General features: G+C 46.7%; 1 protein-coding gene across 3 annotated transcripts in view; it reads left to right on the top strand.

Moving 5' to 3' along the window:
* YTHDC2 (YTH N6-methyladenosine RNA binding protein C2) overlaps positions 1-26,965 on the top strand; it is a 2,707,399-nt gene that overhangs the window by 2,369,791 nt on the left and 310,643 nt on the right. For all 3 annotated transcript variants that reach the window (XM_069625524.1, XM_069625523.1, XM_069625522.1), the window contains exon 28: positions 24,714-24,917. In XM_069625524.1, the coding sequence (XP_069481625.1) occupies positions 24,714-24,917 (204 nt within the window). The remainder of the gene's footprint in view (positions 1-24,713; positions 24,918-26,965) is intronic.

Genomic DNA, 26,965 nt, shown 5'->3' with positions numbered 1-26,965 from the left:
TTTGTGCCTTGTCTCGTTTCACACACACTCTGTGGAACTGTGTTGCGTTAGCGGCTGAACATATTCCCGAAGGGGACGAACGGGATGGTTTCCTTGCTATGGTCCAGGATGGTAAGGATGCCATGTGTGAGTCCGTTCAGTCGGGTTTGGACTTAGCTGAATGCGTCAGTAGGTCCATGGCGGCGAGCACCGTGATACACAGGTTTGCGTGGTTGCGGAAGTCGGGGTTTGCTCCTGATGTGTAGTCGCGGCTCCTCAACATGCCCTTTGACGGTGAACACCTTTTTGGCAGCAAGGCTGACGAGAGCCTTGAGAGGTTGCAGACCTCAAAAGCTGCAGCAAAGTCGTTGGGCGCTGCAGTTCGCCAACCTCCGCCTTTTCGTCCTAGGGGACAGCAGTGGAGGGGTGGTTCCTTTCGCTATTACTCGTCCTTCAGTAAAGCGAGAGGAGATGGCAGCCAAAGAGGCCAACGCAGGGGTACCAGAGGTGGACGACAGGGTACCCGTGGTGCCAAGGCCGCTCGGCCAGTTGCCTCTTTGCCCTCAGGTAACGCTGCATCCGCTCCCACTCAGTCATGAGGCCATGTCCCATGGTTCGCCGGTTGGGGGAAGGCTGGCACAGCATCTTGTAGAGTGGCAAGCCATTACTTCAGATGTATGGGTTCTGGAGATCATAACCCACGGATACTGTCTTCCTTTTCGGCACAGGCCTCGCGACAATCCACCGGGGAACCTCTCTTTGCAGAGTCCGGATCCGCTCCTTGCGCAGGAGATTCAAGCCCTGCTGGAGAAAGGCGCCATAGAACTGGTGCCTGTAGCGGAGAGGAACAAGGGATGGTATTCCCCTTATTTTTTGATTTCGAAGAAAGACGGGGGATTGAGACCCATCATGGACTTGCGCGGTTTGAACAAACTCCTCAGGAAGGACAAGTTCAAGATGGTTACTCTCTCTCAAGTCCTCCAGGCCCTTCAGCTTCAGGACTGGTTGGTGTCACTCGACCTCAAGGAAGCTTACTTCCATGTGCCGATCCATCCCAAGCACAAGAAGTACCTGAGGTTCACGGTTGGCGACTCGCACTTTCAGTTTCGGGTCCTGCCGTTCGGATTGACCTCCGCCCGAGGGTTTTCACCAAGCTCATGGTGGTGGTGGCAGCGCATCTCCGGCAAGGGGGGATTCACGTCTACCCCTACCTGGACGATTGGTTGATCAGGGGGAGCTCTCCCGAGCAAGTCCTGGATCATCTGTCCGTCACCTGCCACTCCCTTCACAGGCTGGGCTTCTCCCTCAATTTAAAGAAGTCCCATTTGACGCCAACACAGCGGCTCCAGTACATCGGAGCAGTGCTCGACACTTCCCTGGGGCAGTGTTTTCCTCCTCAGGTGAGGGCTCTTCACATTCAGCAGATGGTGCACAAGTTTCAGCATGCCCAGACGCTCCCAGCGTTCGAGTTCTTGAGGTTGCTCGGCCTCATGGCATCCTGCATTCTTCTGGTGCCAGAGGCTCGCCTGCGGATGAGATCTTTGCAGTGGGCACTCAAGACGCAATGGTCGCAGTTCTCCGGCAGGATGTTGGACCCGGTTCAGGTGCCGCCCTCGGTCGCCCGGGACCTTCTGTGGTGGGCCGTCGAAGGCAACTTGATGAAGGGGGCTCCAAATTTTGCTTCCCTGGCCGGAGGTGACGATCGTGACGGATTCATCCCTCACGGGATGGGAGCTCATGCCAACGGGCTGACAGTCAGCGGTCGTTGGTCTCCGTCGGAGTCCAGACTCCATATCAATCTGTTGGAGCTGAGGGCCGTCAGGCTAGCCCTGAAGGCTTTTCTGCCGACTGTGCGAGGAAAGAGTGTCCTGATCCTGACGGACAACACAGTGGCCATGCACTACCTCAACAAAAAGGGGGGGGGCAGGGTCACTTCCTCTGTGCAGGGAGGCGATGCAGCTCGAGTTCTGGGCCATCCAGCAGGAAGTTTCGATCTCGGCAGTTCATCTGGCCGGAGACGAAAACGTGACGGCGGATGCTCTGAGCAGGCAGAGCGCGATCTCTCACGAGTGGGAGTTGGCTCAGGAGATTCTCCTGGAGATCTTCGCCCTTTGGGGGACCCCTCAAGTGGATCTCTTCGCCTCCAGTGTCAACCGGAAGTGCGAAAGGTTTTGCTTGCGGGAATGTCCTCCAAAAGGAGCCTTAGGAGACGCGTTCGTGGTGGAGTGGTCATTCCCGCTGCTGTACGCGTTTCCTCCAGTCCCCGTCATCCCGCAAGTGCTGCGGAGGTTACGGAAGTTCGGTTCCCGGATGATCCTCATTGCTCCGGCGTGGGCTCGGAGGACGTGGTACCTGGACCTTCTCGACTTGTCCATCTGCCCTCCACGTCGTCTTCCCTACCGAGACGATCTGCTCTCACGGGAGGGGGGTCAGGTTCTCCATCCAGAGGTCAGATCCCTCAACCTTCACGCTTGGCTTCTGAAAGGTTGAGGTATAAGGATTGGGACCTCCCTGAAGACGTGATGGAGGTGTTGCTTTCGGCCCGAAGGCCAGCAACAAAGTCTCTGTACCGTTGGCGTAAGTTCTGCGACTGGTGCAGAGTTCAGAATGTGGATCCTTTTGCATGTGACATCCCCATGGTTCTGTCCTTTTTGCTTTCTTTGGCCCACAGGGGCTTGCAAGTGGGTACCATTAAAGGTTACCTGGCGGCGCTGTCCATCTTTATGCGCTCGTCTGAGGAGTGTTCTTACTTTAAAATCCCTTTAATTTCACAGTTTCTGAAAGGGCTCACTAATGTGTTCCCTCCGTCACCTTTCCTGGTGCCCGGTTGGGATTTAAACCTTGTTCTTACGTTTCTTATGGGTGCTCCGTTTGAGCCTTTACATTCTTGCCCTTTGAGGCTGTTAACTCTGAGAACTGTGTTTTTAGTTGCGGTTACTTCCGCTCGCAGAGTGAGTGAGTTACAGGCACTTTCAGTTAAGCCACCTTTCACTGTATTTCACAAGGACAGCGTTGTCCTTAGAGTTCGTCGTCCTTTTCTTCCGAAGGTAGTGACGGAATTTAATTTGGCCCAGAAGGTTGTTCTTCCGGCATTCTATCCTCCTCCGCATCCTGGTAAGGAAGAGGAGAGGCTCCATAGGCTTGATCCTAGGAGAGCTTTAAGCTTTTATGTTTCACGCATGTCCCGGGTCAGAGTGGACGATCAACTCTTTATTGGTTACGCTGGAAAGAGTTTGGGGCAAGCTGTGACGAAACAGACTTTGTCTCGCTGGATTATTTTGGCCATCTCGGAGTGTTACCGCTTGGCGGGTAAGGACCCACCGGCTGGCTTGCGGGCCCATTCTACCAGGGGTATGGCTGCATCTACTGCCCTGCGGAGGGGTGTTCCTATTCGCAACATCTGTGATGCAGCCACCTGGGCTTCAGTACATACATTTGTACGTCCCTATTCCCTCGATTCCATCCGAGGACAGGATCTGGCCTTTGGCAAGGCGGTCCTTTGCTCTGCTATTTGATTGGCTATTCTAAATTTTGATTCTAAATTCTTTCCCTCCTCCTTGCTCTGGTACTGCTTTGGGAGTCTGTCATAGATATGGAATACGTCGGAGGACCCAATCCCCTCGAAGAACAAGTTACTTTCTTACCTGGTAACGTTCTTTCGATGGGATGGTCAGACGACGTATTCCATATCGCTCCCGCCCTGCCTTTCCCGCTGCAGAATTTCTTTTGCGATTGCAGCTTACGTTCCGCAAGGCTTTGTGTCTGACTGGCAGTTGACTAATGTCACACGTTCTGGGGGAAAAAACTACAACTGAGGCTACCAGCGTCGTGCGTCCTACTTATCACATCGGATGACGTCGGAGGAGGTCCTCGACGACGGCGCATCAACGTCATCGACGCAGACGCCGAAAAAAGTTTCCGAAGCAGCACAGCTATGGTGATTACATGTCATAGATATGGAATACGTCGTCGGACCATCCCATCGAAAGAACGTTACCAGGTAAGAAAGTAACTTGTTCTACTAAAGTAAAACAGATAATACCTTAGACCTGTATGTTTCACCAGAAGGCGAGCCTGGTCCTCCACCTCGCCAGAAGAGGCACACCAGTCCAGATCCCCCACCTCTCATTCCTTCGATGCCTCAGCCAAGGGACATGTCTTTGAACATTCTGAACACACTGCACACACTTGTTTCAGAAATTCATTAGAGACTGCTGCCCACACCGGGCCCTGCTGCGTCTAGGAGTACCCCAAGACCACTTCCCGGGATGCCTCCCCAGGCGCAAGAGCAGGTCAAAGGACTCTGCTGGTCCAAGATGTCAACCAACACCACCACCTCAGGACTTGACTCCGACTGGGGATCCTGCCAAGCGGGACAGGCTTGAGAAGAAATACAGAGTTACGGACTCGACCCCCAACTGCCTGAGGTCCCAGCCTTCACTTGACTCTGTGGTCTCAGCCGCTGCCAGCAAACATTTTTGCAAACCCATCGCCCCTTTCATGGTGCCTCCACACCAGGAGTGGAAGAAGCTGGACGCTATGGGGAAGAGGATAATCTATACTGCTGCCAGCACCATTAAGGCCGCTAATGCCCTAGCCATTTTGTCCCGTTATGACGGGGAACTATGGTATAAACTGAGGCCTATTTTGGACTTCTTACTTGAAGGTTGAGCTCTGGCACTGTTCCAGGAGGGGGAAGTGACCTCGGACCACACCATCAGAAGGGCAGTGGACATCGCGGACACCGGGTTACGTTAAATGGGAAATGGCCTGTCGCTTCCTTGCCAGGGATGGCTGAAAGCCACCAACTTCAGACCAGACATTCAGTCCAAAGTGTTGGGCATGCCATTTGATGGAGAGAACCTATTTGACAAGTCGAGTCTGCAAATTATCAAGACGGAGATGGCACGTTCACTGGGTACCTTGAAGCAGTGTTGGTCGTCATCCTTTCGTTCCTCAAGACGAAAGTCCAGCAGGTCCTCCAAGGGATATACCAATCCTTATCCGCAGTCTTCCTGCTCCACGACTCAGGCCTACAGAGGTCGCTCACAGGCATACGGCAGCTGAGTACTTAGGAGTACTCGGGCACCCACTTGTGCACCCCAATGGGAGGCCAACTGGCGAGGACTGTCAGCGCGTGGAAGCCCATCACCCCCTCAAACAGGCAGCACTGAGAGAGGGGTAGCCAGTTCTCACTTTTCTATAGAACCTTCAATACGCCTCCCGTTTGAGCCACTGGCCCCCCGAGAACAAAAATTGAGGTAGTTTACCGTTACTGATATAACCCCCCTCAAACAGGGACACATCTTGGAGTTCCAACGCAGGTGTCCTCCTATTCCGCCGTCAAGAACAACACATGGGGCAGCTTCTGCAGGAGAGCCACACCATGTTGAAGAAGGGGGCGAATAAAGCCCGTCCCCCAGCACCTTTGGGCCTTGAGTGTACTACAGATACTTTCTGGTCCAAAAGAAGTCAGATGGGTGGAGACCGATTATGGATCTGAGATGACTCAGCAAGTACTTGAAGTCCCAGAAATTCAGGATGGTCACGTTGCAGTATGTGCTCGGCCAACTGGAGGAAGCAACTTCCTCATGCTGCTGGATCTGGAGGACACCTACTTCCACGTCCCCATCCACCGGAAGCACCGCAAGTTCCTGTGGTTCGTGGTCCAGGGGCGACACTTTCAGTTCAAGGCGCTCCCCTTGGGCCTGAAATTGGCCCCAGGGGTCTTTACAAAGTGCTTGGCTTTGGTTGCAGCGCATCTTCATCTCGAGGGCATCCACGTCTACCCTTACATGGTGAGCCAACACAGGGCGAGGACCGTGCGTCTACTGATGGATCTGGGATCCTCCATAAATTATCCAAAGTCCTCTTTGGAGCCATCGCAGAACGCTCTGTTTCTGGGAGCCAGACTCGACACAGTAACTTGTTTGGCATCTCCCTCAGAAGAGAGGGTGATAGCCATCCAAGGGAAGGTGCAGTGCCTTTCGTCAGCACAGTCGACTACTGTGCGAGCCGTCAAGTCGCTGCTGGGCATGATGCCCTCCTGCATCAACCTCATCCTCCTTTGCAGGCTACAGATGAGGCTTCTCCAGGGGTTTCTGGATGTGAGGTGGCTGCAAGTCTCGGGATCCTGGAGGATGGACAAGATTGCTCTCAACGAGGAGTTCTGACAAGCAATACAGTGGTGGGGCATGCCATCTCATCTCATGCAAGGGGTGCCATTCCAAGTCCCTCCGTACCATTGAGGAAGCCCACCTAAATGCCTGGTTTATGGCCCACCTCAAATCTCTAAGATTACAAAAAAGAAAGCTCCAATCCATCTGGCGCCACTCGCCCACTGAAAACAACAAAAATAACCTAACTGAATTTGCCAAATTTTACAAAAAAGAAATAATCAAAACCAAGAAGAACACTTTTAACGACAGGATCGCGAAAGCTAACTCTAATACTAAAGAGCTATTTGCCATCCTCTGTGAACTGGAATCCCCTTTTCAACCTATAGACAATGCTCCTAAAAAACAAAGTTTGGTGCACCAACATACAAAACGCCCTTTCTAACAAAATCTCCTCGCTTCAATGCAAAATTGCAAAAAAGCCACACTGTCACCCTTGGACCAACAAATACCCCAACCACAGGAGAATAAGTCTACCGCACCCTTCAGATTCAAGACCATCTCCATAATCGACACCGAAAAAATAATACTGTCCCTCAAACTTTCAAACTGCAAGGGCGACTAATAAAGGACGCAGCTAGGGACCTAGCTCCCTTCATTACCAAGCTCATAAACTCCTCCTTTAAATCCAACACGGTACCCACCAACCTCAAAGAATCATGGGTTCTCCCACTACTGAAAAAACACACCTTGGACCCCACTATCCCCACCAACTACAGACCAATCACCACTGTGCCATTTCTACTTAAAATCCTAGACAGAGTTGCCTACATACAAATCCAGGATTACTTGGAAGCTAACCACCTGCTTGCGCACAGCAATCTGGCTTCCGCCCACTCCATGGTACGAAAGAGCTCTGTTAGACCTCAAGACACAAATTGAGGAACTAAAGGATAATGGAAAAACAGCCTTGCTCCTCCTACTGGATTTGTCGGCAGCTTTTGACTTGGTGGACCATGCAGTCCTATGCAACCACCTCGAATCTGCCGCCAACTTCGCCGGAGATGCCATAGCTTGGGTCCAATCCTTCTTAACTAATTATTATTTTGTAGCTGCAAAATGCAGTTTAGATGCAAGGCAATGGTGCTCAAAGGAGCCAGCACAGCCATTCTGCTGGTAACTGCTGAAATGCAGCTTGGACATGGAGAAGAATTCTGCTGTGTGGCTAAATGTATCCCACAAATCCCCCCGACTCTTCTGAGACTTCTTGTTGAGGGAGAGTAGGGCAAAGTGAGGTTCATCAGGTGGAGTCCTTCCATCAGGGAGCGATACATCACGATCCTCCCATTATCTTACGTTGGAGTGTGGAGCGACACCCTCAGCTTTTCCTTCGGTCTTTCTTTGTGGTGTGGAGTGACACCCCCAGGTTTTCTTTCGGTCTTTCCTTTCCAGGTCCCGGGGAACTCCTCCTTGGTCTATGTAGGGGTGGAACCAGTATGAATCTAGTGAATAAATAAGACCCGATTACAACATTTTCCCACGGAATGCCTTCCCAGAAGGTTGACAGCAGTGGGACACAGATGCATTAAGATCATTACAGTATGGAGACTTGATGTTTACTAGACTTTCTGTTGATGCCTTTTTTGCACTGATAATGAAGAAAAGTACTCCCTGTTAGACAGATACACCTATGAACCTACCTGTTCCCTTCTGGTTCTTCTTTTTCTGGTTCTCATTCTCCAGATGTCTTTTCTAGTTGACATTCTCTTGGCTCCTCAATCAACTGCAAAGTGTGTCTGGGGTGACAACTCTTTAACTGATTAATATGGACCCATTTCTCTTCTGTCAGCTCTCCTTTGGGGATGCGGATTCTGTAGACGACAGGCGAAATTTTATGTACAATTTCAAAAGGTCCGCGCCAGCTGGGGAGAAACTTCCGCTCCTTGGTCTTGTTCCTTTGGAAATTGTACAAGTAGACCCTGTCTCCTACTTGGTATTCCTTTGTGGTTGTTTTTAAGTCATATTAAGTCTTCATCCCCTCTGCTGATTTTTCCAGATTCCGCTCAGCGTACGCAAAAGCATGTTGAAGGTGTTTTCTTAGATTCTCAACATACTCATGTGTTGTGGAGACGTTTATCAGTGTCTGCTCTTGTGTTGTATAGAGCAGATGCTGAGGTAAGACCAGCCCTCCTCCAGTCATTAGCTCAAATGGAGACATCTTTGTCGCAGAAGATGGTGTAGCTCTGATGGCCATCAGGACAAGCGGTAATCGGATGTCCCAACTTGGCCCAGAGCACAAACTCTTTTAGAATGCTCACAATTGTTTTGCTGTACCTCTCAATTCCCCCACTACAGGACCGGCGGTATGCAATGTGAAGTTTCCTTTTTACCCCAAGTATCTCCCACATCTTTGTCATCACTTCGCTGGTGAAGTGACTACATCGGTCTGACTCAATCCTTTGGGGTAGTCCAAAATGCGAGAAGATGTGGTTGATCATCAAGGCAGCTGCTGTTTCTGCCTTGCAATTTGGGGCTGGGAGACATTCCACCCATTTGGTAAACAAGCATGTTACTGTTAACATGTACTTGTTCCCCCTAGAGGAGCGAATCACGGGCCCGATGAAATATACTTGTAAATCTGACCACGGCAGTGTCATCCCCCTCTTCTGGAGGGGAGCTCGGTATGTGAGTGAAGTTGGCTGAAATTGTGCACATACAAGACACCCCTTCAAATATTGGTCGAGGTCCTGCCCCATGTGTGGCCAGTATGCAACCTCCCGCAAAATTTCTAGAGTAGTGTGAAACCCCTGATGACCGACTGTGGCCGCATCATGGGCGTGACTAAGCATCAGGCTTTGGAATGAGGTAGGTACCACCCACTGGTCACAGCCAGATATGGATCTCCTTACCAACAAATCGTCTTGGATTCGGAACATTTTGGGACACTTCATCAACACTCTGAGGTCCTCTTTCCCAATGTAATCGGTGTCCATCAGAGGGAAGTTCTCAGGGTCCTCAATGTGTTAATAACATTTCCCAATAATTGGATCCCCTTTTTGTGCCATGACGAAATCGGCATCTGTGGTCTCCTTACTTCACTGGGCAGCTGAGAGTTCATTGTGAGCATTTATCTGGGACCTAGTGACAGCAGTGACCCGGATTTCCCCCAACAGGGACTCGATCTCAAGGAGATACTCCTGGACGGCTCCAGTTTTGACCAGCTGATCAGCTAGGTTGTTTCCAGGTTTGTCTGGCCCCTCTATTCTGGAATGACCCTTGATCTTCTTCCAATAGATGGTCATCCCATTAGAGGTGACCAGATCATCAATATTTTGTATTTGCTTGCCATGTTTGAGTGGTTTATTAGCACACAGCATGCCTCTGGTTTTTCAATTTACCAGGTGCTCCACGAACCCGTTCCCGACATAATCTGAATCTGTGATTTTGACCAGTTCGTGGTGTTGGTGTTGGACGGCAGTGAGGATGGCCTGATGAACTGCCATCAACTCCACCACCTGAGTAGTGTGGGGACCGATTTTGTACCCAGCGGAGGGTTCCCGGGCACCATTCACCCAGGCATTCCCAACACCGGCCACCAGTGCCTTTTCCCTTTTGTTGTCAACATGATAGGAGCACGCGTCCACATAAACTATGGGCATTCCCTGGCACTTGTCTTTTTCATAGACTTTGTGTGGGAAATTCAGGTACACCTCCATGTTGTCCTGGGTTTTAAGACTTTCATCCTCGAGACAGTTTTCTCTGCCACAATCATGCAAGTCAGCCAGACCTTGCGCGAGGGGACACTTCTTGTTTTGGCCATATCTGACCTCCACAGGAAACCCTTGCATTGACAGAATCCAGGAAGTAATTCTGGTATTACTCACATTTCCGGCCCAGATTCTGTCCCTTTGGAGTTATTGCAAAGGCTGGTGTGGAGTCTCCACTATGATGTGTTCCCCCTGGATGAACTAGCAGTAATTCTTCAATAACCACAACGTTGCCAGGAGTGCCTTCTCCCAATCGTTGAATTTTTCCTCCACCGAGGATAAAGTCTTGCTTGCATAGGAGATTACTTTATTGACCTTGTCATGCTTTTAACCCTGTCTCCAAAAGATCTCCTTGTTTTTGACATGGTAAACTAGTCAAGGCACTTGTGAGAGACTTCTTTTGAGTTACTTTACTGCCTCGGCTTGTTCGGGACTCCACTCTCAATTGAGCCCCCCCTTCAACAGATGGCTCAGGGGTCTTGTGATCTCTGCGTGATACTCAATGAACTTCCTTCTGTAATTAGTCAGTCTAAGGAGGCTTCTTAGCTCACGCAGAGTTGTGGGGTCTTTCAGTTTTAGGAGTGCTTCCACTTTCTTTGCCTGGGGACAGAGACCCTCAGGAGTTTTTTCATATCCCAAGAAGTTGATTCCTGCACCATTGTGCCTTTTGGAAGGACCGTTTTGCTCTGGCAACCCTCAACTGGGTCAGAACATAACGGATTTCCGCTATGTGTTCCTCCACAGTTGAGCTTTTTATAAAGACATCATCCACATAGGCCAGGTTACCCCTTTTACCCAAGTCTGGTATGGCCTTGTGTAGGAAGATGTTGAATTTGTTGCCGGAGTTTATGTATCCGAAGGGAGACTGGGTCCACATGTACTGCTGCCACCGGAAGGTAAAGGCCAACTTGTATTGGTCCTCCCTACTGACAGACACGGTCCAGTACCCATTTGTCAGGTCAATGGCAGTGTATACCTTTGACCCCTGGATCTGGGCCAGCCCTTGGTCCATGTAGGGGAGAGGCCATCGGAACATGAGAATCCGTTTATTTATCTTCCTAAGGTCTTCGCAGAGTCTCCATTGGCCATTTGGTTTTAAAATTCCCAGCACCGGATTATTAAAGGTGGTGTGAACTGGACGAATTATCCCACGGGACTCAAGGTTTTTGATTATTTCCATCATGGACTCTATAGATGCGAGAGGCAAGCAATATTGCTTCACAAATACTAGAGTCATTCCAGGGTCCATGGGAATTGTTGTAGTATGGATCTCGGTGCGACCACAGTCGTACGAGTCCACAGCAAAGATATCTTGGAAATCTAAGAACACCTGCTTCAACTTTTGCTCCCGAGTCTCACAGACATCAGCTAGGTTGACCCGCTCTTCAACCATTTGCCTGAAGCCTGGAAAGACGAAGGGTCTCTAGTTAAAGTATTGACCTGGACAGATGGTTTCAGGTAGTGGAGGCAGTCATTGTGGACCTGGAATATCGCCTCATCCTGCCTGATGTCACAAGTCACCTCTTCCTCCCCATAAGGGCAGGAAGAGTACACCAGGAAATTCCCCCCTTGCCGGGTGAATATCCTGTCTGGTGGGATGTCATTGTCACTGTCATTGCCAAAGCAGTTATTGGGGATTGGTCCTATCAGTCCGTTTCCTAGGTCCATGGAAAAATGTCGGTCATCAACCACCATTCCAATAATGGTGCCTGCGCCCAGAGTGATACTCCTGAGGTCGCTGTTATCCATCAATATTGGAATGGTGTTGTGTTCTACATTGACTAACGGTGTTGGGTTTAACCCCAACCCCTGCTGTTGGAGATGGGCATTGAGGTGTACATATGCATCAGGATTTTGCAGTTTCTGTCCTCTTTTAATTTTTAATTCAAGTGGGAATTATCGGGTCCGTCCTGGGATGGAGACCTCCTCTCAAATTTGAACTTCAACCGCATACGGCAGCAATTGGGCTGACCGAAATGCTTTTTCTGAATCATCAAAGCCCATGGGATTGCGCCCTAGTTGAGACTAGGCCTTGTAATTTATCAGGTCCAAATTAATGGCAAACCGATTGAGATGTCACTGCCTAAATAGAATGCAGCAGGGACATCTTGCACGACCCAACAATTATGTTCTATACTTTTGTTACCTATAGAAGTTTTGAGCATACACCTGCTAGGAGTTTCCAGGCCCATTTCTCACTTATTGATCAATTTAAATGTGGGAATGGCTGGATCTTTTGGGAGCTTTCTGAACATGGCTTTGTGATCAAGCTCTTTCCGTTGTTCAGGCACTTTTGGGCGAGAACAGACTCCTTCCCCTCATTTAACTGAATAGGGAGGAACAACTATTCCCTAATTTTCTGATTGTCAGCTAAACTTTGAGCTGGTTTCTCATCACCTTTGACTATATAATTGCGCTTTTCAGATTGTGAATCAGTATAACATTTCAAAGTATTCCCTTCCAGTGTGGAATACCACTTAAAACTGGAAGGAAGGTTGATTTTCATGAATGGAGAGGAATTCCCATCAACGGTTTGTTGCCCTACAGCAATTACTGTAACGTCAGGTATTTGATTGTTTTGGAAATGAAACTCAATATGATCAGATTTCTGTTCAACCATGTGGCATGTGCCATTGAAACTAACATGGGTGACGCTCTGTTTTAAATGTATTGGCCGGTTAGTTTGAGTCCAGAGGACCTTGTTCACACAGTCTATTAGGGGAGATAACCTGCGGAGGATGTCATTCCCTAATAGACAGGGGGTTCCCCTCTGGTGTCACAAATATGACCGGGTGTTTCACCTTATGTCACCCAATTTTTATTTCCAAATCCGCAGTCCCCTCGACAGGAATTTCATTCCCGTCTGTTGGGGGAAATTCTCCAGAATGGCTAATTTCCCTTACCTACTGAGTCTCTCAGCAGCCTTGCTGGATTTCTAGGATTTATTTTTTCCACCTGGTAAGAGTGTGAGCCTTTTTCCCACTCTTACATGTGTTTTGCTCTGTGTATTTTCACTGTTTGTGTGATCTTGGGCACTGGAGCCTAACCTACTCCAGAGAACCACTTTTTTGTATGTGTTACACAGCACCTTCAGTGCAGTGACACAGGGTTGTCTTTGAGACTTCCCAATGACTCAATTTTTCTGGGGCTGAAGTTGCCATTAACTTTATATAGTCACTTTAACTGCAGACCCAGTACACCCCATCTTACATGGAGTACTGGAAAGTGTTAATTCTGATCCCTTTTTGTCTGTGACTCTTGGAGGAGCCTTAACCTTAAGACTTGGCTGGTGGCAGTGGTATCTACCCTAGCTTTTCTACCATGATTATATTATATAAATGTGGTATTATTTTAGGCTATTATATTAGCCTCGAACATAAACCCGCTTGACCAAATACATTTTATTTTGGTTCTGGCTGGGTTTATTTGCCATTTCTTTTTGTTAGTTTTTCTCGTGTTTTACTCTGCATGCCAAACCGGGGATGACTCCTTTGTTCGCTGTCTTTTTGCGGGCTTCTGCACAGAAGCCCTCCTTAAGGCTCCTGATAGTCTAGGTAGGCAGGATGTGAGGGAGGGATCTTCGAACCCCTGCCATGGGTTGCCTTGGTAACCCAAGTCGCACTCTTGTCTGATTGGCTAAGGGGACTGGCCTTGCCAGGCCAGCCACCCTGCTGTGTGATTGACAGCCAGGCTGTATGAATTGGGGAAAACTGCATAAAAAGCAGGTCTCTGGGACTGGAAAGGCAGAGCCGCCACTGGAACGAAAGAACCAACGAGGAACTGGAAGAAGAGGACCCCTACCACGACTAAACTGCCCGGTGAAGCCCTGCTGCAGGTCCGAATCTGCGAATCCGACGACAGAGAAGATGCTCCAGGAAACTTCTTCCCTTGAGCTGGTGGGACCAACCAGTTCGCCCAAACTACAAGCCAGGACCCCTCCTCTGGTCGAATTCGCTGTACAGAGCTACAGTGGGCCGGATAGCCAGGAAGGTCGGACCCTGCTTGGGTTTTAAGGAGCGCACCTTTTATTCGTTGTTTTGCTCTGCTGCTGGCTTCTCCCCTGGGTGGCGCAGGACCCTCCAGTCTTCCTACTTCGTGTCAGTCCAACAGTCGCTTCAGGAACCGTGAGCCTGCAGGAACCACCAGGAACGTCTGCCTCAGCTACAGCTCCCTCTCCGTTTTAAGGTACTGTGCAAATCCGGTTGTGCCACAAACTTTACCGCGAACTACACCGAACCTATTATCTTGAGCAAAATACTTTTGAACCATTGACTTTGACCCTAAGCCTTTTCTATCTGATTTTAACCTTGTAGTCTCTCTCGTTCAATTGCCCTGATTACTTACCTGTTGGTGTTGCCTAATTTCTAATAACTGTGTCTTTCTCTCCCTTTTAAATTGCTGAAGTGCCATTTTGCTCCCACTTCACTTTGTAAGTTTAACTTGTCTGGAATTTAAGGGAAGTGGTGTGGTGTATTTATGATTGTGATTTTTAATTTGCTTATAATAGTGAGATTTTATACAACTGTTCGGTAAATAAATATATATTCTTTTACTTAGAAACCTTGAGTCAGTGTTTGCCTGAACCATAGTAATTGCTGTCCTTTGTGTAACTATTTGTACTGCTCACTTACTCTTGAGATACGTATGGTTGCTCCACTACTGCTACCACTATAGCTGTGTAGTACAGGCTTGTACCAAAGGTGAAATTGTACTGTCACTTGTAGTCTTAATTGTGTGTAGTGTTCCCAAAGGGTACTACATATAGTTCTGCCTAACACTGTCGAAGTTCTGGAGTTGTCCAGGAAGAGGGGTGAGAGGGATCTGGTGTCTCTCCCCGCTTTCTGAATGTATCTGCTCAAAGGCCCTTCTTGACAGAAGAGTGGCTTGGGGTCCAGTCAGTATCCACCAGTGCAGAAAATGCACATTGCCCTTGCATTCGAACGGGGCATAGAATCTCCCCTCCTTCTCCTCAAGTGTGCACAGGTAATGAGCATTTTGGGTGGTCAATTTCTTTATTTTGGACTCCGACACAGTAGAGTTTTGGGCAGTTTCCTTTGCCGGAGTCTGGGAATCTGTAATAAAAATCTTGCATTCTGAAATATATGGGATTTCGGAATCCCCTTTTTCCCATAGCTCTGTGCTGCCCCCTTTTACCTGGAGGCTGTCACTAGGACCAGTTCGTGGAGAGGATCCCTCCTTTACTAATTTTTTCTCAGTATGGCAACTCTCGGGTAGAGGGATAAGTGACTCTGCATCACTCCCCACACCCACCCAGTCTTCATTCAGACCTCTTGGGACCCATTTTTCTTTGGTAGGAATTCCCCCATCCCTGAAGGAGAAGATTGTTTTCCCAGAATCCTCTAAGGATTCTTCCACTTCAAATTGGAGGACACCAACTTCCTCCCCAAAATGGGCCTTCTTGATGTCTTTATTTCTCCTACCCACCCTCTGTTCCCTGGGTTGCAGATTTTCAGGGGCAAGAGATTTTAGTTCCGGTTCTGCAGTGTCCAGGGGCTTTTCACAGGTGAGGAAGGAAGCTTCCTCTAGGGCTTTACACCCCCTTACCCCCCCGTGCATCCTCCTCTGGAACCGGTGAGTTGTCGGGGTTCTCTCTCATCATTATTCTGGGGTGCCAGACCCTGGGTTTGCGGAGTTATGAGCCGCCATGTTCATCTGAGGGTTCTGCTGAGCCCTCAACATGCGACCCAGATGCAGTGACAGATTCTGGTCCTGGCGCTCCAGTTGGGACACCCGTTCCGGCTGGTACAGGGGTCTTTGTTCATACCTAGGGGTTTCACGGGAAGGGTAACTATCCCTTATCCCGGAGTACCCTGGGTACTGGGGATTTTGGTAACCCTTGGTGTCTCCTCTCCCGGATTGGGTAGTCTGGGCTCCGGAAAGAAAGGAGGGTTGTCCTGCAGATTGGGGTTTTGTGGATACCGTGGAAAGAAACTTAACCCAGGATTTGGGCGATTACTGCCCTCCTGAGGGAAGTTAGGAGGGAAGTTTCCTCGGGAAGTACTTACCTGGTTGGATCCCCCCCTTGGGCTGGGGGAGTCCATGCATACCCCAAGGTAGGTTGGTTGCCATTATATCTGGGACTTACATAATCAGGAGAGTTAGGGGTCCCATTGGTGGTATTACCTGCCTGACTGCCACCGGTAGCTGATTGGCCAGAAGGCCTTCTTGGCCTCGGGTTTTGCTGGTTTTGGGTAGGTACATTTTTAGGCCCCCCATTTCTAGGTCTAAAATGGGGGCAATCTTCGCCTCTTCCACTTTAGCAGCAGCGGTGGTGTTGGTTGTTTTTTTTTTTAACCTGGTTTTTATTTTCTGCTGGTTTTGGACCGCATAGTAGCCTGCTCTATTGCCCAGTCCAGGGTCCTTTTATCATGAAAATCCCTCACCAGCTGGGTCATGAAATATTTTGGAAGCGCATGAAAGTAGGTAGTTATAAACTCTCTGCTATACGTGTGCGCCCTCCTGGTGGTTTGTGCAAAGGCGTGTTTTAGCTCCTGCACAAATTCCCGTGGGGACTGATCTTCCCCGCATTGCAAATTGTAGGCCGCTTTGCAAGCTTCTTGGGGGTTTCTGTGTACGGAAAAGTGTTTCAAGATGGCCGCCCTGTAGGTGGACCATCTTGAATGGTTTTCGTCTTCGAGTCCAGAAAAGAAGCTGGAGTACTCCGGAAAGAACGTCCATTTGGCATAATCTATGCAATTCCAGCTATCTTTAAGGTGAAAAGTGTCCATCATTTTAGAGTTCCAAATGCTCCCAAACAGAATATTTTGTGTTTTTGTGGTACAGTGTTATGAAATTCCTAATGGCCTTGATCTGCTTAATGGGGTCTTTCACCAGAACTCTCTTTAGTTTATTTGCCTTCTTTTGCCGCTTCACCTGGGTCCACTCGCTCTCAGACTCAGAGGCGCTACTGTTTGAGGTGCCCTCATAATCATCTAGGCGCTCCCTGATTCTGTGAGCTTGAGAGAGGCTCGCAGAATGGTGGGGCCTTGTTTCTTCTCCCCTTTGACGCACAGGAGAGTAGTCTTCTGACTCCTCCCTGCTTCCAGGGTTGGCAGAGGATCCTCCCCCCCCCACTGCCCTGATTGGGTGGAGGTCTTCAGAATGCTCTTTTGGGGCCTCATATCATGCTGTTTTTCTGCAAATCGAACCAACTGGTCCCTTTGGAGGTAGTATTTCTGCAGATCGAATTCCCCAACTTTGTCCTCATAGGAGGCTTCCTTGTCGGAGACATCAGCCATGATATTTTGGTATCTATACAGGGACGCCCGTCTATCAATTTCTGGGGGGCGCTGACCTGTCAGCTCCATTATGCTAGGCCTATTTAATTCTGACGGCTTCATGGTTTCTGGCTCATGTGAACCAGTAGACATGAAGTCAGCAGTGTACAAAGTATTAAATGGGTTTGAGTCCCTTAGTACAGAGGTCATCATACTGTGATCAGGGGTTGCCCTGTCCCTCTCTACTTGTTCGGGGTCCCTCCAGTTTGGATCAAGTCTAGCATACTCTTTCTCCAACCTTGCTAGTTTCTCCTTCTCAGCCCCTACCTTTTGATAACAGGCAAAGGTCTGAGCCTTTTGCTCAGCTATCAGGGCTTTACTGGCCTCTATGACCCGCTCTTGAGCTGCCACCTGCTGGTGGAGCCCATCTTTTTCCTCACAGAGGGCTTCATTATCTTTTTGTGCTGCCTGTATAGTTTGGGAATACTGAGACAATTTTTGTTGCAGGAGATTCACCTCCTGAGTTTGCACATTTTTAGTTTGGGTGTTCTCTTCCAGAGCATCTTCTACCTGTCTGGTGTCTCCAATAACTTTCCATATTCTATTTTGAGTTAATTTCGTTTCTGGAGGACCAACTCTCTTTCCTGTAAATCTGTTTATAGGTTGCTTACTTCCTGACATAGGGCATCTTTCTCCTGATTTAGGGTGCCCCTATGTTCAACCCTTTGTTGCTTGATGATGCTTGCAAGTGGAGCTCTTTAATAAGGAATTTGCTATTCTCCTCTTCCAATTTTTTGACCTGATCTTGCAGCATGGTTATTTGTCCTGAGCAGGCCCTGTTATATGTTATTTGTTGATTCAACTTCTGTTGACTCTACACCTTTTCCCTACACTCCTCTTTCAATGCATCTAATTGGGCCTCTTGGTCTGAATTATTCTGTCGTTGTAGGTCCAAGTCCTCTTTTAGCTGTTTAATGTAATTTCCAGATTCTACCTCAGAATCTTGACTCTTTTCCAATTTTTCTTCCACTAACTTAAGCTCAGTTTGGATTTGAGTTCAGATTGATTTTGCGCCAGAGGTCTATTTTCTTCATGCTTTGCCCGCATCACTCCCATATGGAGATACATGTAGGCCGTGATTCTGACAATTTTAATCTGCTCCTCTTTCATTTTTGGAGTCATGTACAACTCGCTCAAAGCTTGATGTAATAGCCCACCGTCCTGCCACGTGTCCATGTCCATGTCAGTGACCTGTTGCATCATTTGTTCTAGCCAGACTTTCTCATCTTGCTCTGCCCATTCCCCCCCTGACAAATAATTTGTGCAGAAGGTGCTTCCTAGCCATGTTGATCTCTACTGTGGCCATTTTGGAAAGTGTTCTTTCTTTATTACTTTATTTCTATAAGGGTCATCTGTATTCTGTCGCTTTTTGTCTATTTTGTGGTTGATTTAGGTTTCATTTTATGCACAGGCCTGATACTTAGGGTCTTTGTTTTTGGGAGGCGCTTTTTACAGCGTAACACAATGTTCCAACTACACAAAGTATCAGTACCTTGAAGGTTAGCTTGCTGTGTTAAGCTGTCACAGGTGAATACACAATCTCAATTCCCGGCACGAGCCCCCAAGCTGTAAGGGATTCCAATCGGGCGTCGCACACTGGATCAGGACTCTTGCCCTTAGCCTAGGCTGTAGCACTCAATTAGAATACTTTTTCTTTATTTTCTTACATATTCAAATTGAGCTGGCACCCAACCCGTATCACACCCCCTTTTACAAATACTCCGGCTCACAATGGACCATGAACCAGGCCGGTTGGTGGGAATACAATATTTATTTATTTTAAGTTGAAAGAAAATCACACAGTTTGAATATTGGGCAGCAATCGCCAATGGGGTGATAATTACAATGTAAATTAATGAAATACACTTGGTTGACCTCCTACAAGAACATACCCAAAGCACAAAGGAATAGGAGCACTTTTTCTATTCGGGTTTATAGCACCCGAGTTAGGATTTCCCCCTGCAATGTTCCCTCAAACCCCAATTCGAGCAGCAAGGAGTCAGGGATATTATGCAGCAAACAGAATCAAAATCCAACCTTCCATCACAAAATAAGAGGCATTTGCAATTGCATAAAATGACACTCGGAATTGACAAATAATTAATTTATGTGCAGTTGAATCAAGGAGGTAAATATGATTTATCACAGTATCAGGGATATAATATCACTAGCAACTACAAGGCTGGGTATCAAAAAAGGGCATATAGTTCAGAAAGCAACTTGAAAGTAAAACCACAGTGCAGCCAAATCACACGTTGAAAAGTCGCATTTTACACTTTTCCAGTTTTAACCTTTTAACTGCCATGGGTTTTCCCCCCCATTGTCAAGGACTTTTTTGGTTATTTTGGTATTTTACCATTCAATGCCTTCTAACGTTTTCTGTTTCATTAACCCCTTAAGTGCCAAGGACAAGGTATCTCGTCCTTGGCAACAAGGATGTAATCCCAAGGACAAGATACCTCACCCTTGGCACTTAAGGGGTTAAATGTCCAAATGTTTTTAGGCTGGGTGATGGATGCACATCACAGGGACAATAGGGAAGTGAAAGAGTGACTATAGCTGAATACCTGGATCAGATTTTCAATGTGGAAAGAGATTCAGTTTTGGTAAAAATAAAGCAGTTAGGTAAGAAAATTGGTTTGGAAAGGAAAAAGACAAATTTCACTTGCACTAAATTTAATGGCTAGATGGATGAAGGGTGGTACTACCTGGATAGGAGGGCCTGAACCAACTATCCCTTTTCTGGCAGTGGAGTCTGGAATCTGCAGGGTGGATCTGGAATGTCTGGATACGCAGGCACTGGAAAATTCAGAAGAGAGTCCCTGTCGGCTTCCCCTTTTTATAAGGCGGGTGACTCACAGGATTTGTTGTTGGGCAGGACTAAGCTAGACCTACCCCGAAGAACCAAATAGAGCAGCCTATGTTGGTCGCCTCCTCCAGGAGGGGGACTCAGTTTATGGGGTTGTGATTTTATGAGGTGCAAAGCCATCCCACGGTCCTTTTTGCACAAAATCAATTATGACATAAATCACACATTTATATAGTTCTGGCACTTTTGCAAAATACATAGGCAAATTGTATATTTCATACAAAGCATGGTGTTCCCACTTCCAGGTCTGTATGACATTATTTCGCCCTTCTAATAGTTTTTTGTGCTTTTTAGTGGGAACCGCTTCACCCAAAATCCCACAATTTCAAGGACGTGCACATATGATTATAGGGCATATTTCCATTAATTTTTAACGTTCCACCATATGTACTTTTCCCATGATTCACATTCTACGGGCGTTTACGTCCCATACATGCTATGGACAGCCACAATATCTTGTTTGAAAGCCACGAAAATTACTTTTGAACTGTAAAACGTTTACATTACTGCATTGTCGGGTTACAGAATTAACAGCCTTTAAAGTTTATTCATAAAATAGTCTTTGAGCCAAAATGGGCTGGCCTTTGTCCTCCCACTGGGACCATTTTTTCCAGGTTACCACCAAATGTCAGTTTAGCCCAGGGCTGCCCTGGAGTTTCCCCAGTTTGAGTGACTGGTAGGTGTCACTTCCAAAAGTAACACGTAGGTGTCTCAGAATCTATTGTCTCAAGCTGAAGCCCAGACAGAAATCTGATGGGGGTGTGATATTCTTCCTCTTGGCCATTTAAAGTTTTCAAGGCCAGAAATTAACACGTATGTGTCCCAGAAATCCTTTTGTGGCTCCTTTTGGGGGGGAGGCCACTCCTGTTGTCAGCACACAAATGTCCATGTAAACTGAGCAGGAAACCTGTTTGACTGGTTCCCCAGTACAGCCAATGCATTTAATTATTTGTTGTATTTTATTTTGTTCTGAATCAGAAGCAAGTCTGTTAAAATAAAACATTATCCAGATTTTACCCAAAGCACCCTTACCTTTCTAGGCAAGGACAGAACCTTAATCATATTGTACTTTTAAAACAGGCATTTTTCTCTTTTGCAAAAGCACATTTTGACACGTGGTGAATTCTGCTGGGATGTCCCCTTCAAATTCGTTTTTTCCTCTCCCATCTGGATTTCAAACATTTTATGCAGCCCCAGTCAGTTTCTCTTACACAGCAGTATGTTCAAGGCAATTTTCCACTGAAATTGACATGTGCACAGAGAGCTAGGGTTTCTTTTGAAGGGTTTATTTTTGACACCTGATCACAAAATGTTAGGCAGAAACCTGTGCTGTTCCCTCTGGGACCACTGCAAAAGATTTAAGACTACAGGTGTTTGGCAGTAAACCCACTTGGTAGCAGTCTGTACCACCCAGATTTACCTGGTAGCTGTGGCTGAGCAGTCAGACTTCCCTCAAGAAGAGTTAGGCAGTATATAGAGCATACATAATAGGTACAGAGGCACAGTAGTACAAGCAAACACTGACCAGAGCTAGGTGTAAAAGTATATAATTATTTATTTAAAAGACACACTCATAAATTACACTAGCACAGAAAAGGTAAGTAAGTCAAAACACAGTCACTATTACTTATATGTACATCCCTAGTTATTTGTTGGACAAGTCTAAGTTAACACCACTTATTTCCAAACAGAGGTGAGCGCTTAACGTTCGATGGCACTCCAACAAGTTAGTTAAAAAGGGAGGGAAAAAGCAGAAGTAATGAAAACAGCAAGGTAAAACACTTTTCAGAGATTCACAGTAAGTTTAGAAAGGCAGTCTATTGCGGAGCAAGGAAGTTCGGTTGCCAGGCCCACTCTAGGGAAAGCCAGGCGAAAAGATGTCCAAGATCACACAATGTCACAAGTCTTTACAGGTGAGTAGAAAAGGTTTTACCAAGTTTAGAAAAGTTTAGTTAGGGTGTCCCTGGCTTACCCAGGTTCTAGAGCCGAGGGCTAAATCTACCCCATACAATCGGTGGCAAGGGAAGCCGGGCGGAACACGGTACCTTTAAAATGGAAAGGATCCTCCAGCGGTGGCAGTTGTTCCTGGTAGTGGGTGCAAGTCGCAGCGTCGTCCAGAGGAAGAGAAGATCTCGACATGGAGGAAAGCTGAAGGTCGTTGCACTACCAGGGAAGAAACCAGCCGTGGAGTTTTCCGGTTAAAAGGATGTTACCCCTCTTTCGCGGTTGAGGTAAAAAGTGGTATCCCGGTTGCCAGGGTGCTTGGCACAGGCAAGGCGGCCACGGGAGGCTTCAGGGAGGCGAAAAGAAGGCAGAAACTGGTTGTCCCCACCAGTCAAGGGAAGAAGACTCTCCCGGCTGGAGATCTCCTCTGTCGTTGGGAAAAGTGGTGAGACGGTTCCGCAGGGCTCCACCGGTGGTGTCGTCTTGGCAGGTCGGGTCGGCTTCTCCCTCTTCGGCTTCTTAGGTCCTGTGGCGACTTCTGAAGAACCAGTCCCAAAAACCCTGCTTTTATGCAGCAAACCCCCATTCATACAGCCTAGCTGTCACTCAAACATGCTAAGTGGTGAGCGGGGCGGCTCACCACTTGGGCCAATCACACCAGAGTGCGACATGAGTTGGCAAGGCAACTCAGTCCAGGGTGCCTAAACCCCCTCCCACACCCCCTGTGGTACCCAGACAGAATGGCACCACTTTGGAGGGCTTCTGTGCAGAAGCCCGCCAAAAGTGGAACAAAGGCTCGACTCGGGTTCAGGGTTACTGAAATGAACCTAGACGCCATTTTGGCGGCGAGTTCTGGCAAAAAATCCCAACCGGTGAATTTATATTAAATAAATAAACCGGCGGTATCTTTAATATTGCACCAAAAAGTGGTGCATTAAAATCAATGGGAAATCCCATTGGGAAATATTCCGGTGGAATATTTCCGTGGTATCCACTGCCACCAGCCAGAACTCGGCGAGGGGGGACGGGACAGTACCCCCTCGACAACAGACCCAGGGGCAATCTAATTGCCCCTACCAGTACTTCCACAGTATGATGGTTTGTACTGGTTAAGTTCCTAAGTTAAGACTAGTAAAGTCAATGGTGACTTTACAGACCCAGGGAGACAGTAGTCAGTCCCAGGGTGTGGAGTCTATGTTTGGGGGTCACTATGACACCCCTGTGTTACTGCACTGAGGGTGCTGTGTAACACACATTCAAAAACCAATGATAGCCTATGGGGAAAAAATACCCCATAGCCCATAAGCACATAGCAAGTCACAGAAACACTCTCAAGTCATGTCCACGAGTGAGGTAAAAGAGTCTCACTCTTGGCAGGAGAAAAAAATAAACCCCAAAAATCCAGCAAAGCTGCTGGGGGACTCACTAGGTTAGGAAATTCAGCCTAAACAGAGAATTCTCCCTAACACAAAAGTCAAGCGTTTTTCCTTACGGCTGAGAGTAAAGTTTCTGGTGATTTCCCAGATCATGCCTGCCATAGCCTGTCATTCAGTGATAATTCTCTCTTCTGCTGGGGCACAATCTGAATATGGATGGGCATAGCAGGGTCTCACTGATAAAAGCAGTGTAGTGTTGAATAAATGAAAAGAGCATCAGAACGGCATCATTTTAAATGTAAAATATTTCCTTTTACAATGGGAAATTTTTAGCAAGCAGCAAAGTAGCGCCGCTTTTCAATACTCTTCCTTGGTGCATGTAAGACAACCCATAGACAACCTTTCTCAGTGTGCTCCCTGTTCCATCTTGCCCGATAAGTGTTTGGCAAGACAGTGCAGCCATCATGTTGTAGCTGCAAAACGCAGTTTTGATGCAAGGCAATGGTGCTCAAAGGAGCAAGCGCAACCATTCTGCTGGTAACTGCTGAAATGCAGCTTCGAAATGGAGAGGAATTCTGCTGAGTGGCTAAATGTATCCTACAAATCGCATCTGAATCCATGCCACACCCCATGCTGGAGAAGGTTTAAGTTACTTACCTGTAACACGTGTGTGGCATGGATTCACATGCAAACCCTCCTGCCTACCCCTCTGTGGCTCTTCTTGGTTCATACTGCCACTTTACGTACTTAACAAATCTGAAGATAGCCACCAGGGGTAGAGCTTAGGCAGAGGACTGTCATTGGATGGGGGCAGCATGACTTAAAGTACATTCATTGATTTAGAGGAGAAATTCAGTTATCAAGCTAAAGGGAAACTGTTTTTCTTTTGCCAAGGATTCCCAGCATGACGACAGGGAATATTCATGAGCATGTGCATCCATGCCAGACTCAAGCTGGAGAACAAGAGTTACAGGTAAGTAACTTAAACCTTTTTGCCGTTTTAGCCTGATACAGCTTAAATTGTATTGTATTCTAATGCTGAAACTGGTATATGTTATTCTGTACAGTTCTCTGACGTTGCTTGGTGTCGTGTGCGCTCTTAAAGGAACCTATAAATACATTTAAAAATAATACAGTAAGCCTAACTGCCCATTATTTTAGGTTTGCCTGGACTGCTAACAAAACCATTTACAATCTTGTTTTACCAGGGGTTCAGAATTACAAAGTGTTTTTTGAACTCTTATTACATTTGGCGATGATATTTATTCATATGTTGACCAGCCCTATCATTTCCTGTCATTAGCAGTGAGCACAGCCTTACCCATTCCCTTTGGTAACTATTTGAGCAATGTGTCTTCATGCAGGGTTCCAAATCTCCATCACCAAGACCCAACATGCCAATACGTTACTTTATAATGAAGAGCAGTAACCTGCGAAATCTTGAAATATCCCAACAAAAAGGAATCTGGTCTACAACGCCTAGTAATGAGCGTAAACTAAATCGGGCCTTTTGGGAGAGTAGCATGGTGTACCTGGTGTTTTCTGTTCAAGGCTCGGGGCATTTCCAGGTAAGTATTCATTCAACAAAGAGTATAAAGTGCAATACAATATTATAGCATAGAATAAGAAAGAAGGTTCGTTTCTTGGAGGGTATTCATAACTATCAGCCAAGAGAATATTTCTTTTAGTATTTGCTCATTTTAAAGTTTTTATTATTATGCCTATGTGATTTGGAATTAGATCATGCATACATTGCTACATGTTTTGTAAGGTTTAATATAGCATTATATGCCACATTACAAATTATGGTTTTAAATATGATTCTTCACTATGTATAGCCTTTATGACATCTGTATCGAACATTGGGTTTATCAGTTACTAACGTGAGAATATCAAAGGTATTAAGGGATAATTTATGTTTTCAGATTCTTCATCTGTTACCTATATCGGGGAGGAACACAGGAAACCATTTTAGTTGTTCCACGTGGCACCACGTGTAGAAACAGATGCCTGTGACAGAAAGTGGTGCCATCCAAAAGCAAAAATGCCTGTATTTTCCAACTAGTGCCCTAAAGCTTCCATAACTATTGGCCATGCTTTCTTTATAAGTATATATCTTGTACCTGTTCTTTTTTTAATTTCCTTTATATGATTCTTCTCAAAAAGAGCAAACAACCTTGCGGATTGAAAAACTATAGAAAGTGCAGTGGATTGATTGGTATTAAGTTGTTTATATTTCACTTATGCCTAAGTGCTGAACAAGATTAAAATGAAAATGTGCAATAATGAGAAACAATGGCTAGTCTGGAAAGATCTAAGGAGTTGAGAGTAGGAAAAATGTAAGCTTAGAACGAAATAAAGGCAATGACTTGGAAGAGCAAATTTAGAGGGTTAGAGAGTTCCAGTGCTTTGATGCCAAGTGCAAAAAAGAGCGAAAGTGAGTTTGAGCAGAGGGTGGCTTAGGCACGGCTGGGAGAAAAATAGAATGAGAGTGAAGAGAAAGAGGAGGAGCATAAAAGGAAATTAGAGAAGAAAGCTATGGTGGAGCAGAGCCATGAAGGCACTTGAAGACAAGATAGAAAAAATAAAATAAAATGAGCTTTAGGGCTGGGAGATATATCGATATATTTTCAACATCGATGTAGGATGAGCCAATATCGTGAACATCGAGATAAATACATATATATACATTATTACATATACTACAATTTTTTTTATTTACATTTTGATATTAACACAGCTGTGTGTATTCTCAAACCGGAAGAGGAACCCTGTATTTGCACTTTACTTTGATCAATGTCTTATAAATAAAGGAGTTTGTGACATCGCACCTGAAGTTGGCGGCTCACAACTGAGCATTTAACCCACAAAACAACATTGAGATATATAGCGTATATCTCCCTTCAGCCCAACAATATTGTGATATGACTTTTGGTTCCTATCACCCATCCCCAATGAGCTTGGGGGTTGAGCCAGGAAAGGGAGTGAAGAGAAGAAATGGAAGAGCGATTAGGTTGAGAAAGTCGAATGCGAATAGAAAGATGGTAGATTGATCCGAGGGGAGAACGCTGATATGCAGAAGACCAATAAGTAAGAAGGAACAGTAAAAAAGATTGGAGAAGACCAAAGCAGAGATTCAAGTTTGTGGAACTGAAAGAGACTGAAGGTCTTGAGTCTTACAAATATTGAATAGGTGAAATCGTTGTATGTGCTATGGGGCTAATACTTGAAATGAAAGAGAGAGCAGAATGGAAAAGAACCCCATGATTGTGCACAGTATCAGAGGAAGTTGGCAAGATGGGGGAAAGAAAGAGAAGGAAGTAGGGGAAGGGAAAGTAGAAGAAGGTGGAAAGAAGAGGAATTCCGTTTTTGAAGGATTAAGGTGAAGGAAACAAGAGTGCATCCAATATCACTGAGAGACACCCATAATTACATAGGATACAATCATGTTATGAGAACTTTCAAATTGTCGTTTAATGTTCTTCATGGTCTTACACTTTAGCGAAAGAAAGGAGTTCATAGACTTTTACAAGAGGACAAGGAATTCAAGCTTTTAGCTCTTCAGACTCAGACCTACTATGGAGCTCTCCAGAATAGAACTATAATGATGCTAGTG

The sequence above is a fragment of the Ambystoma mexicanum genome, chromosome 6p (genome assembly GCF_040938575.1).
Source record: "Ambystoma mexicanum isolate Mex_15411 chromosome 6p, UKY_AmexF1_1, whole genome shotgun sequence".
NCBI lineage: Eukaryota > Metazoa > Chordata > Amphibia > Caudata > Ambystomatidae > Ambystoma > Ambystoma mexicanum.
This window is presented reverse-complemented; position numbering and strand designations above follow the sequence as displayed.